Source organism: Garra rufa, chromosome 3 (genome assembly GCF_049309525.1).
Source record: "Garra rufa chromosome 3, GarRuf1.0, whole genome shotgun sequence".
Lineage (NCBI taxonomy): Eukaryota > Metazoa > Chordata > Actinopteri > Cypriniformes > Cyprinidae > Garra > Garra rufa.
The window spans coordinates 7,048,410-7,060,968 of record NC_133363.1 but is presented as its reverse complement, the minus strand read 5'-3'; the positions used below and the strand labels follow the sequence as shown (position 1 = coordinate 7,060,968).

The 12,559-nt window shown below is 35.4% G+C and overlaps 1 protein-coding gene across 3 annotated transcripts in view; it reads right to left on the bottom strand.

Annotated features, from left to right (window-relative positions):
• usp10 (ubiquitin specific peptidase 10) overlaps positions 1 to 12,185 on the bottom strand; it is a 33,187-nt gene extending 21,002 nt beyond the window's left edge. For 2 of the 3 annotated variants that reach the window (XM_073835632.1, XM_073835633.1), the window contains exons 1-2: positions 11,934 to 12,185; positions 606 to 674 (exon numbers count right to left, since the gene is read on the bottom strand). In XM_073835632.1, the coding sequence (XP_073691733.1) occupies positions 606 to 674; positions 11,934 to 11,954 (90 nt within the window). In that variant the 5' untranslated portion in view covers positions 11,955 to 12,185. Of the gene's footprint in view, positions 1 to 605; positions 699 to 11,933 lie in introns of those variants that run through there. The other variant, XM_073835631.1, reaches the window with a different exon arrangement.
• Between the last annotated feature and the right edge of the window lie 374 nt (positions 12,186 to 12,559).

Sequence of the window (12,559 nt, the reverse complement as noted above, 5' to 3'; positions counted from 1 at the left end):
AATATTATTTAATGTAGCCATTAAAAAGGAGTAAAGAAATTAAAACAGGGAAAAAAGGAGTCCAAAAAAAATTAACAGAATTTTTTGGAAAAAAATAAAACTGATTTTATAGGGCCCTACCATACCTTGTGTAACAAATTGGAGCAAGTTTAAATGTAAACTTACATTACATTTTCTGATATAAAGTTAAACATTTGAAAGCTTTTTAACTGACACATTAAAAGCACAGTGTTATTGCAGATGACGCAACACTTGCACTTTCAAACTGACACTGAAATCTGCTATTTAAATTTTCAATGAAACATTAAACACTGAAACTATGGTAGTTGCCAATGGCAAACACTACATTTCAAAAGTGAATTTTAATATTGTGCTAAACTGTTGCACATGAGTGTGGGAAAGGTGGAAAATACAGAACATCAATTATTTTACATATTTGAACCTCACCACAATATTTTTAGGGTAATACAGAACTATATAGGAAATAAAGAAAATGATAAAATGACAATACAGTAAATGAAATTACTTCTTAGAAGCTTAAATGCTTCAGACAGCTTAACATTTAATGGGCATTAAAGATGTATTCATGTATGTGATTATTTTACCTCAACGTAACAGCGGGGAGTCACAAAGAACTGATTGAACTCGTCTGGGCTGAACTCCCCAAAGATGTACTGTGGAGAAAAACAAAAGAACATAATGTTAGGTGACTATTTTTGATGAAGTTTGTTAATTGCAAACACAATCTTTCACTAATATTATGGCATGCTACAACACTAAGGCGGTCTTCTTGGCATCAGAGTCAGAACAACAATGAGTCCATTATTAAATTCAGCCCACTTATTTATTAAAACACAGTTAAAGCACTGTGTGAAGGGTATGTGAGGACGTGGCAGCCATCATTACTGCATGATTGCAACATCAGGTTGGGTGAAAGTAAAGAGCAAGTTGGAAACTGCTGAGTCATGCAGCATGGCAATATGGCTCCCTCGTGTCCCACTTTACAGGGCAAAGCAATGGCAGAAAGAGAGCATTCAAGCACTCACTTTGGACAATGTGTAACATTGTTTGAGCATGGACATTTAAACATTACTGAAGGTAGTGTGAAGGTTCTCACATTGATAGATATTTTAGTGTGCGGACAGGCCACAACCTGTGATCCGACTTTAAATCCTTAGACTAAAACAAGTCAGGTTTAATGACACAAAATATGCACCTATTCATTAATTGTGTTAACTGTACAATGCATGCACAAAAGAAAATGAAACGCTTTGGAATATGTGGATTTAAGACTTCAATATATTTTTCCATGTTATCCCATGGGTCAAGATGCTATCTGTAATCAACACTGATGATGGCCAGTCTTCTGACCTCCAAATCCCACAGCTTCAATTGCAAATTAGTCATGCTAGCTTTTTGCCATAAAAAAAATCTTCTCTCCTGGTGTGTAATACTGGTCAGATGAGAAAACACATGACATTATACCTTGACAGTGATTTCAAAGTAAACAAAGATTTTTATTGTTGAACCGCATTTTATTACATGGGACATTAGATCATTTTAACTCCAATGATGCATGGCATATTTAAAGCAGAAGAGTTGTTGCTGCTGATGCAGCTGGACAGGAAGACCAGGAATGTGTAAACAATTACTCAAATAAAAATATGAATGACTACTTGATTAGTGTATCTTAAGCAAGATTAAGCTGCTCGCATGTTTGTAAATGTAAGTTCACATAAGGAAAGCATCTGGGTTAGGGGTGGGCGATATCTCGATATTTAACCCCTTAACGCCTGAATTTATTTAGCTGTATATAAATAAATGTTTTATGTGTGATTTTGCCTTTAAGTAGATGGTAAATAATGTTGAGATTATCAATTTCACTTTTGCACAACAAATAGATAGAAATTTTGGTATGTTGCAAATTTGCGACAACAGGCATAATGACAAAAAACAATGTTTTATTTATTCACCCTTTTTTAACTTCTTTATTTATATAAGGTAAGTTGTGCTAAGATACAAATATTTACCTGCTTATTGTGTGCTTATACACTCGACATAATGAGGTGAAATATGTGTGACAAGTATTTTTGAAGTTATTGTAATAATTAGATTTGTAGCATATTAGCGACAGTAGGCCATAAGGATCAAACTTTTCTGACTCATTTCCATAACTTCGCGACCGGAGTAATCCTCGTGCGTAAACAAGAAATAAGTCCGTCACTTTGCGGTCCCACTAGAAACAAGTGCTTGTCGAAGGTTCCTAGGTCCGTAGCGAATATGCACTAACCGGCATTGGGGGAATGCAGACGCTATCTCGGCTGGTTGATTGAGTCAAACGGTTTGTCGCATATTTATGACAGTAGGCGTTAAGGGGTTAAAATATATCGAGATATTTTTTAAACTCGATATGAATTGACATATCGTATATATTAGGGCTGGGTAAAAAATATCGATTCTCCGATTTTAATCGATCTTCAGTTTAACGCAACAATATCGATTCGGGAAATCCCCGAATCTATTCTTAATGCACGTGCTTCACTTAAGAAGATATGAATATTCCCCTCTCGTCCTGAAGGTGTCACTAGTGTTCCTGCTGAGAGAGTTTTCTCAACCGCTGGTGATCTAATCACAGCGCAAAGGAGCTGCCTTAGATCAGATCAGAACATGTTGATCAGCTGCCTTTTTTTTTTGCAGAAAAATCTGGTGATCAAAAATTTTTAGGCTGTAGTTAAGAACTGTTAGTTTTATGGACAGTTAGAATGTTTTGTATACGCAGACAAGGGCTTTATGATGGACCTGTTTTGAACGTTTTGAATTTAGAAAAATGTTTTATTTCTTAAACATGTTTGAAGTTCTTAATAGATTTCACTGTTGCACATTTACAGTCTTTTTATTTTTTTACAGTAATGTGCATTTTGCAGTTTGTTTACATGGTGTACAATGGATGCACATAATTTTGAATTCTTGTTACAGTGTTCATTTAAAATAAAAGTTGTTTAAAATAAACAATTGTGCACCCTTTTATTAATGTTGATGTGTATTTCAGTAATAAACTTAAGTAGGAGAGTTTCAGTTACCAGCATTTATATCAAAATATGGATCCCATGTCTGCAAAACTAACATTTTAAATGAAATATTGATAGCTAATCGATATCAAATCGAAACCATAAAAATAAGAATCGAATCGCCAAATTGGTCACAATACCCAGCCCTAGTGTATATCGATATAATGTTTATATTTCATTTTCGCCACTTTGCTTGTTTGCCTTCTCTGTGCTGTGCTCGCCCCCGCCTCCTTGCTTTTGTTCCGCCTGTCGTCTCATTCAACACGGCGACGCCCGCAACCAGCCCGGAGGCTACAGAACTCGTCGCAAAAAAAAAAAAAAAGGACAACTGGCTCCATTATATGGAGATACTTTGGTTTTAAGGCGTCGGACGAACAACAGACAGATGTCTACTGCCGTGAATATATGTATACCAGTGTTTCCCCTACCATTATCTTAGAGGGCGACCCCCCCCCAACGCCCCCCTTGAACATCAAGCTCATTTTATTTTCGATATAGCGCCAGATCACAATAGAAGTCATTTAGGGTTATCTTTCCTATAGAACAGGGCTATACATTGTTCTTTTATTAAACAAACTAAATAGCCTTATGTTATTTATCTTATTTACACGAAGGCATGTCATTTGTCTCTACATGGTTGCGCGTTTACAATGTCTCCTCCGCGAAAACACGGACGGGGTCACGCACTCAATTCATAAAAACCGAATTTACTATAGTGCGGAATGCCACGTAATCTGTTGATTTTTGGATTAATAAATCAAAAGTTCAGAAACTCAAACTCCAAAGCTGCTGTGAGTGTCACTTTTTCCGTTTCATTTGAGAAAACTAGCATCATATCATACTGTCAACAAACAGAAACTTCACAGCAACCTGTCAAAATAAAAGTACGGTTTAACATGTAACAGAACAATATTAGTCTTGTGTTACTTTTGTACAGTATAATGTAGGTGTTTATATATTCCCATTTAAATAATTTACATAAAACAATATATATGATAAATAAATATTACAACAAGATTCAACACTTAATTGTAGAAAAAAATACTACAATTATTATGTAAACGTTTAAAACTGATTATAATTTTTCTTCCATGTATTGATTTTAACAGTAAACCTCTGTTTGTTTGCCAAAAATTTAAAGGATTTATTTATATATTAAAAGAAAATTCGCAGAAGCACTTTGTTCTGAACTGCCTACCTCTGAGTTTCAATAAAAAAAGACTTTGGAACTTGGCATATTTGTTTTTGCAGTAGTTTTTGGGGGTTATTTATCCTGTAAAGATATCGAGATATATATCGTATATCGATATATAGCAAAATATATCGAGATATATTTTTTGCTCTATATCGCCCAGCCCTAATCTGGGTGGCAGCTGGACAGAAAAGAAAAAACAGCTAAACAAAATGTAGGGGCCTAAAGATACATTTAACATTGAATTTTAGCCCGGCACAAGGTCTTAATGAACCCGGTTTGTTCCACATGTCTCTGTGTGAATGAACATGCACATAATTTCTCAAATATGCATGATGGATGATGCATGTGGTTTCACACACTCAATATGAGGACGGAAACTTCATCTCAAGAGAGATGAAGAGAAAGAATATTGTCATATCAAATATACATAGAGAAATTAACCAAAAACCCATCAAAAAGCTTGGTTTAACTTAAAAATTGTAACAAATATTACTATTGTACAGTAGAATGTACATCTCAATGTAATACTTCTACTGATTATTAATTATTAATGTCATTAAAAACAAAATCACAATTTTTCATGTTTTAATTTTAACAGTAAACCGTTGTAATGCAGCACTTTGTTTTAGAAAAAAGGACAGTTAAATATTCATTTGATTAAATTGTTATTAATAATGTAAATTATTATTAATTAAATGATTGAATAATGTACACAACTAAACATTTTGGGGGAAAAAAAATTACTTTTCACAAAAGTTTTCAAATTGTTTTAATGAATTCAATTAATTAGGCATGATTTGAGATTACTAAAATGTTAATAAACCTGAGAAAATGAGAAAGAAAAAAAAACATTTCATAAAACCCTACAAATTTAATTGTTAAACTGAACAGGTTTCATAATCTTAAACTTAACATGCTTCTCAATTGCTAAAATTTAATTTAACCTTTTAAACAACCAAGAAAAATAAAAATGGGAAAATAAACTGAATTTGGGGAAAAACAAAACATTTTAAAGGGCCCTAAAATACTATTGAAGAGCAATGTGGTCTGCTTCAGATAGAAACTTAAATGAATTCAGGTTTAACTCTTAATTTGTTTTAAAGTGTTTATCGAGTGAGTAATATAAATGTTCCAGCTTAATTGAATAAAACTGTCTGAGAGACACTGGACTGTGACATTAAACGCATATTAAAAGTGAAGAATTTTTTACAGAAGTTGTCTTAATGGGCACATCAATATTTTCAAGGACGGTACAAAAAAAATCTAGATAGTCAAAAAAGCAAATATAGCTAAAAGACACTTTTAAAACTTACTAACCCTTTGTTTTTATTGGTACTGTGGTAGAACACAGCTAATATAACCAGAAAACTAATTAAAGCAAACAAAACATTGCTGATTAAAATCTGCTAACTGTTAGACTGAAATTCCCAGAATAATTCAATGACTATCCTAACAAGTATTAGATTAGATGATAAACTTCCACATCAATTTTCACACAGGTAGAGTATCCACTTTCCAAAAGATATGTGGGTCCTTCACAGAAATGACTGTACAAGTGCGATCTAAAAGGCAGAAAAACACCACATGCTGTCTCTGAATTTCCTCATTTTTATTTCTGTCAAATGCAGGATATTTCACTCGCAGGTATCATGCTAATACTAAACAGGCTTCTTAGATGTGAAAAGCACATGTACGCATGACACGAGTGGCTGCAAGATTGCAAAAAAAGCTCATCACATACCAGCAACTAGGCTACACATTTAAGACTACTATATTCTTTATGATATTAATGCCTGAACTGTTGTGGTCAAGTAAATTGTATTCATAATTGCCCCCCTTTAGATGGTTTAACTGGTATTACCAGCTTATTACATAATCATTAAAATTATGTTAGTTACAGCCCTAGAAAAAAAAAACTCCACTAAAGTAACATTGTTATTACTAAGGGTTTTCTTAAAACCTGGCAACTTGTTGCAGTCTATAGCCTTCAGCTGTCTTGGGAGTACTTGTCTTAATGCATGGCATCTGGTCCATTAATGGTTAGACCGTCCTGTAGATAACCTGCTTGCTCTGTGAAGGCTATAATTACCTTAATCCTACAAGCACTAATAGAGTAACTGAAAGACCTCAACTTAGTTTAGACTAATCACTACACTGACATTTAAGCAACTATAAAATTCTTAAAAAGCTAGCAACTTCATTGCTCATGCAGGTCTTTAGGGGAACTGAAAGTGTCAGAGATTAAAAAAGAAAAAGAAAAAAATCAACAGGCTCTGCAAGCGTGCACATAATACCCCTTCGCATTCACAACTAGCTGCATGAAAAGGGAGAGCAAGAAAAAAAGAAACTGCAGTTCAAGCATATGTAACTGTTTGCAAATCACTGACCTACACTGCTGAAACGGCACCACTAGGGACAAACAGCAAGCCGTAATCCAATGGCCTCTGGATGGCGAGCAATCACAACAGAAAGAATGTGTCTTTGCCCCGTTTCCACAGGCGTGCCACACGTACCACACTAAGCTCTCCAACGCTGTTCATTTGGACTGGGGATTACCACAAATTACCCATCTGCATTATTTCAACATGCTCCGGTGATAACACACTTACACTCACTTTCATGAATGGGCGACGCTCACGCAAAAAACTGAGGAAGTGTTAAAAGTCACCATAAAATCAAAACTGACAATTCTTATTCGTTTATGAAATATCTCAGGTGCCCTCATAACTTTTAATCAAAAACATTTCCACTTCACCTGACTTCCTGCACCGGTTCAACGGCAGGACAACAAATACCACCACTCCAGCAACCTGTCACTCACATTATATCATCGCAATTAGCAAACAAAAACAATCCAAATCAATACTGGATACACAAAATCAAGTTCAAACCTACATTAGTGTTTAAGAAGCAGTTTTACTCAGATATACCTCACAATAAGAAAAAAAAAAGGCATTTACGACTTCTGTTCCTTGCTGACTTTAACATATGTCAATATGTTGATTATGAAAATGGTTTAAAAGTGTTTATCTTCCAGTATGTTAAACTGATAAACACATTCATGAAGACAAAGCAAGAGCTGACGTGACTGTGGTTATGTAAAAAGTGTCAACCCCCCACAGATAAGGACAAACCAAACGAGTCACTGGATTTTCTGGTTTCAGACCTTCCCTTAAAAATGCCTAACAAGTTCTCCCGTCACAATAAACGACCATTGCCACATCCAAATGCTTTCAGATGGCCTTTTTTTTTAGCATACTATGACGAGACCTTTATATTTCATGCATCAAATCAAATGTACAACCCATTACTGATTCATCACGTGACACTGGACCACAAAACCAGTCTTAAGTAGCACGGATGTATTTGTGTTAATAGCTGAAAATACACTGTGTTGGTTGAAATTATAGATTTTATTTTTATGCCAAAAATCGTTATGATATTAAGATCATGTTCCATGAAGATATTTTGTAAATTTCCTACCATAAATATCAAAACTGAATTTTTGATCAGTAATATGAACTGCTAAGAACTTCATTTAGACAACTTTAAAGGTGATTTTCTCAATATTTCAATTTTTTTGCACCCTCACATTCCAGATTTAAAGTTGTATCTCAGCTAAATATTGTCCTATCCTAACAAACCACACAACAATGGAAAGCTTATATATTCAGCTCTTTAGATGAGGTATAAATTTCAATTTAAAAAAAAAACAATTTACCCTAATGATTGGTTTTGTGGTCCAGGGTGACATATCGACATATTCCCCAATACATCTTTCACACAAGTGAAAGATGCATTATAACCATTTAGAAAGATAAAGTTTTATGTTTGTGCTGCTTGCCATAAACCCTGTTGTACCATTTCAATTGTGGTGTCACCATCCCACATGCCAGCTCAATGAGCGTTTTGTATTTATCTATAACAGGCTACAACCGAGGGATATCCTCTAAACTTGGCACATCATAAACTGCCCCACCCAGAATTGCAATACATCCAATTTCCATTTTCAGATCACTTCTTTTATTACACGACTCATGGTCTTCATCATATTCAATCCAACGTTGCCTAATCCTTGTAAACATTGTTTTGCAAAGACTGTCACAAGCCATTAATAGACACGTCGGCTCGTCGAGCTTTGAAACGGTTGAAAGTGTGACCAATGCCAAGGGAATCTGAGGGTACGGAGCAGCATGCATGTCAAGCATGCACTTTAGTAAGTCGGAAACTATTGTTTACGCCATGTGGGATTCCAAGGCTGTGAATTTATTCTAAATCACAGTTAACTCAACTTCTGTTTGATGTTTGTGTATGCAGACATAGCAGTTACAGTCAACGTAAACCAGTCTGACTAAAAATACAGCAGTGGTGCATATTAGTGCTCAACCGACATCTCAAACTCAGAATGGCAGCAATTGGTCTATACAAAGATGATCTTAGACACTATTTAATTTCAGTAAAATAAAATTACAGGACTTTCAAGGACTTTTCCAACACTACTTTGATTTAGGTACTTCAATCAGAGATCTCACCTATGGTTTGATGTTTTCTACTGTTTAAAAACGAACCCACATCAAAGTCTTGATCTAAATCAAATTATCGCCAATATGCGATTTGAGCTCTTCGAACAAGCAAATCATGTGGCAAGGAAATGGTTTTTAAAATCATTACAAGTGATGTCAAAATTAAAAAATGAATGGCTCTTTTAATTTGATCTGGTTTTTGTTAGTGAATCGCTTAAAATGAAATGAAGTCACAAGTTTGAATCAATTGGAGTGGTTCCAGCTTAAATGACTCACTCATTTGATTTGGTTCATCTGTTCCTCTTTTTGCGTTTTCAGCCATATTTACACGACACTGTCAGATCTACTACTGGTTTAGGTTGACAGTTTTATGACATTAATATAAATAGGCAAATAGTAGTATGTTTTTAATTGCGTGAAAAGATGTGTGCTTATTAAAAAATAAACACTTATTTTAAAGATACACTGTCTTTCAAAAACTCAAGCACTTTTCAAGTACCTCTTCAGGATTATTCAAGGGTTTTCCAGGCCTTAAATTTTAAAAAGTACTTCAAGCACTTTAAGCACCTTGCACAAACCCTGAATGAAATTCTTTACTAAATTATAATTGAAATTACTATGAAAAAAATTATTTTGATTAACACTTAAGCAACTTAAACTTCATGTTGTGTTCTGATTATTTTGATCCAGAAAGTGTGTTTTTCCTGAAAAAGCTAGTTGATTTGTTATCACATAAGACCAAAACTTACCAAATTTGCTCACAAAGGATATGACAAAAACTTCACAAAAACTTGTAATTTTTTTTATTTTTGGAGAATTGCCCAGTCAAAAATGACAAAGACTGCAAAAACTTTTAGAACGAACATCAACATTCACAATTATTGGATTAAAATTAATCCAAGATTTGGTGATAATAACTAAAAAGGCTGGTCAAAAAAGGTTGGTCATTTTTACAAAGAACACCAAATTAGGTAATTTTTCAGCCATAGTTTTAACTGTAGTATAATAGTAATAGTATTGTGACAAATGAAGATATTTTCTTTGCACACTGGGAATCAATATTTTCATGAAAAGACAGGATAACACTAATATTATATACAGCACACAATGAATATGTTATGAATATGACAAACTCTACTGTTCCCATCAATTTTGCACAGACAGAGCATCACACATGTTTTTATGCAGAATACAAATTGCAAGGTTCATGGAATTAAATATCTATGAGACACTCAAAGACTTCTTTAAACTATATTAATCTGTATTTGCTGAATGCTGACAGTATGTGTGTAAACATGTGTGACCCTGGACCACAAAACCAGTCTCAAGCAGCACGGGTACATTTGTAGCAATAGCCAAAAATACATTGTATGGGTCAAAATGATCAATTTTTATTTGATGTCAAAATTCATTCAAGTAGTAAAGCTCATGTTCCATGAAGATATTTTGTAAATTTCCTACTGTAAATATCTGAAAGTTTAATTTTTGATTAGTAATATGCATTGCTGAGAACTTAATTTGGACAATTTTAAATGTGATTTTCTTAATATTTTGCACCGTTCCAGATTTTCCAGGAATATTGTCCAATCCTAACAAACCATTCATCAACGGAAATCTTATTTACCTTTCAGATGATGTATAAATCTCAATAAAAAAAAAAAAAAAAATAAAAAACACTTAAGACTGGTTTAGTGGTCTAGGGTCAAACATATACTTTAGCTTTTTATAATAAAAACAAGCCAAATACTAAGATACTTGAACATGCGCAGTTTAATAATTTATTAGTAAGTTAATAAAGATAAATAACAGGATCTGCATCTCCTGACATTCTAAACAGTGTCAAAACAAAACTTTTTTTTTTTTTAAAGACAAGACAAATATAAGTAGATATGTTGACCTTGGCGATATATCAGTTGACCAATAGTGCCTATTCATATCTAAAGAGAACTTTGCTTTTAACAGGAACATGACAATGACAGTATGACATGTAAAAGATAAACCTACACAATGCTGTAAGAATTATTTAAAGCTAGTCAAAAATGCCAAAATTAAGACAAAACTACTATACTCTTATGTTTACATGAAAACTGACAGGCAGCCTAGCTAACTGTGACTTTGACAGGACCGTGTGCTTCATGTATCTAGACTGCTTATTACAACACTTAATAGAGCCATAAATATCTATAACTAAACATATTGGCCCTATTTTATCTATATAGCAACCCACTGCTATGTAGTGCTACAAGCTATCCAACTTTGACAAACTTGAAGACAGCACATGATTACATCCAAATGACAGCTCTATTTAGAAGACTAAACATTTATTCAGGACTTAACATCAAGCACATGCACAACTGAGAGGTTATCGTTCAGCATGTGGCTAACAGTTACAGCTACAATGATGTAGCATCTACATGGTGCCTCGTTTAAAGTTATCAGACTTCAAAATCGCTCTGAAGCTGCTGAAAATACAACCTGGCGGTGACAAACTGTCACTGAAGATGAAATGGATACCATGTGCGCGATAAACAAGCGAAAAACTCAAGCGAAGGAGTTTGAATGAGCTTGAAGACAGGAAGCGATACCGCCCCCAATCAACAGGCCTATTTCACTACATTAGCCACACGACGCGACTCTATTTCTATATCTAACTTGCTTGAACTAAAGATACAGAGCAGAAACACTTCATACTTTCTTACTGTAGTCAGAAGAGCGTGGTAGACACAGGATATCCGATAGAAATGTCGCGGTGTGTTCACGGTGAGGGGAAACGTTCGCCTGCTAATGACCGTTATTAAATGAGCACGCGCGCGTGGCCAGGCCGCTGCAGCAGCGCGAACGGGTGGGCCACACGCAAACTCGTTGCCGAAAAAACATACACTCAGCGCAAAGCCACAAACACTGCCTCATGACAGCTGAATATTGGAGGTGAAACGCGATTGTGAAGCCTGCCTGAAGCGGAGCGTGAGCTAGCTGACGGCAAGCGAGTGGCTTTGAATAAGCGCGTCAGGCTGCGGGCCTGCAACCATGCTGCTGATTCACACACCTCACACTCCGACAGAAAGTACAGCACGGGGCAAAACACACACTCCGAACGACACTATGAGCTAAAACGAAACACAAAACGAGGCAGAAGTGTTTTCCTACCTGGTTACTGTGCGAAGCCATGCTCCCGGTGAGATTTCTCCACAATCACTAGATGAATGTTGTCTCGGAGGGGAAGGGGAGTAAGGTGAGTTTGTAGTACTTGGTATTACCAGTAAACACCTACTGTGACATGGTTTCCATTTTGCTATGGTCTGTCATACGGTGGTTTTACTCAGGTTTTAGTGCCACTACTCCAGCATATCACGCCGTTTCCCCCACCGTCGCCGCCATCTTTATCTCGCGCCTGTGTGCTGCCAGTGGCTAGCTCGCGCGCGCGCCCTTCTCAACGAGCTCGTGTGCGTGCGTTGACGTCCTGCCGGGAGGGTAGGCGCGCCAAAATGACGTGAAAATTCAAACTAGCGTTGGGCTGCTGTAAGCATTTTTATGTCATTGAATAATAGGCATGTGCGACAAATTTTTCAATTCAAAAGGAAAATTTCTGCAAGAGGAAAGTTCTACTGGAGGTCCGTAGTTGATGATATAGACTGGAAAAGATCCTGGCTTTTACCTGGGAAATATTGTATTTCTGATAAGGCAAAGGAAATGCATTTTAAAATTTTACATAAAATATATCCTGTTAATTCTAATGTTTCTAAATATTTGGACATTGACAGCTCATGTTCTTT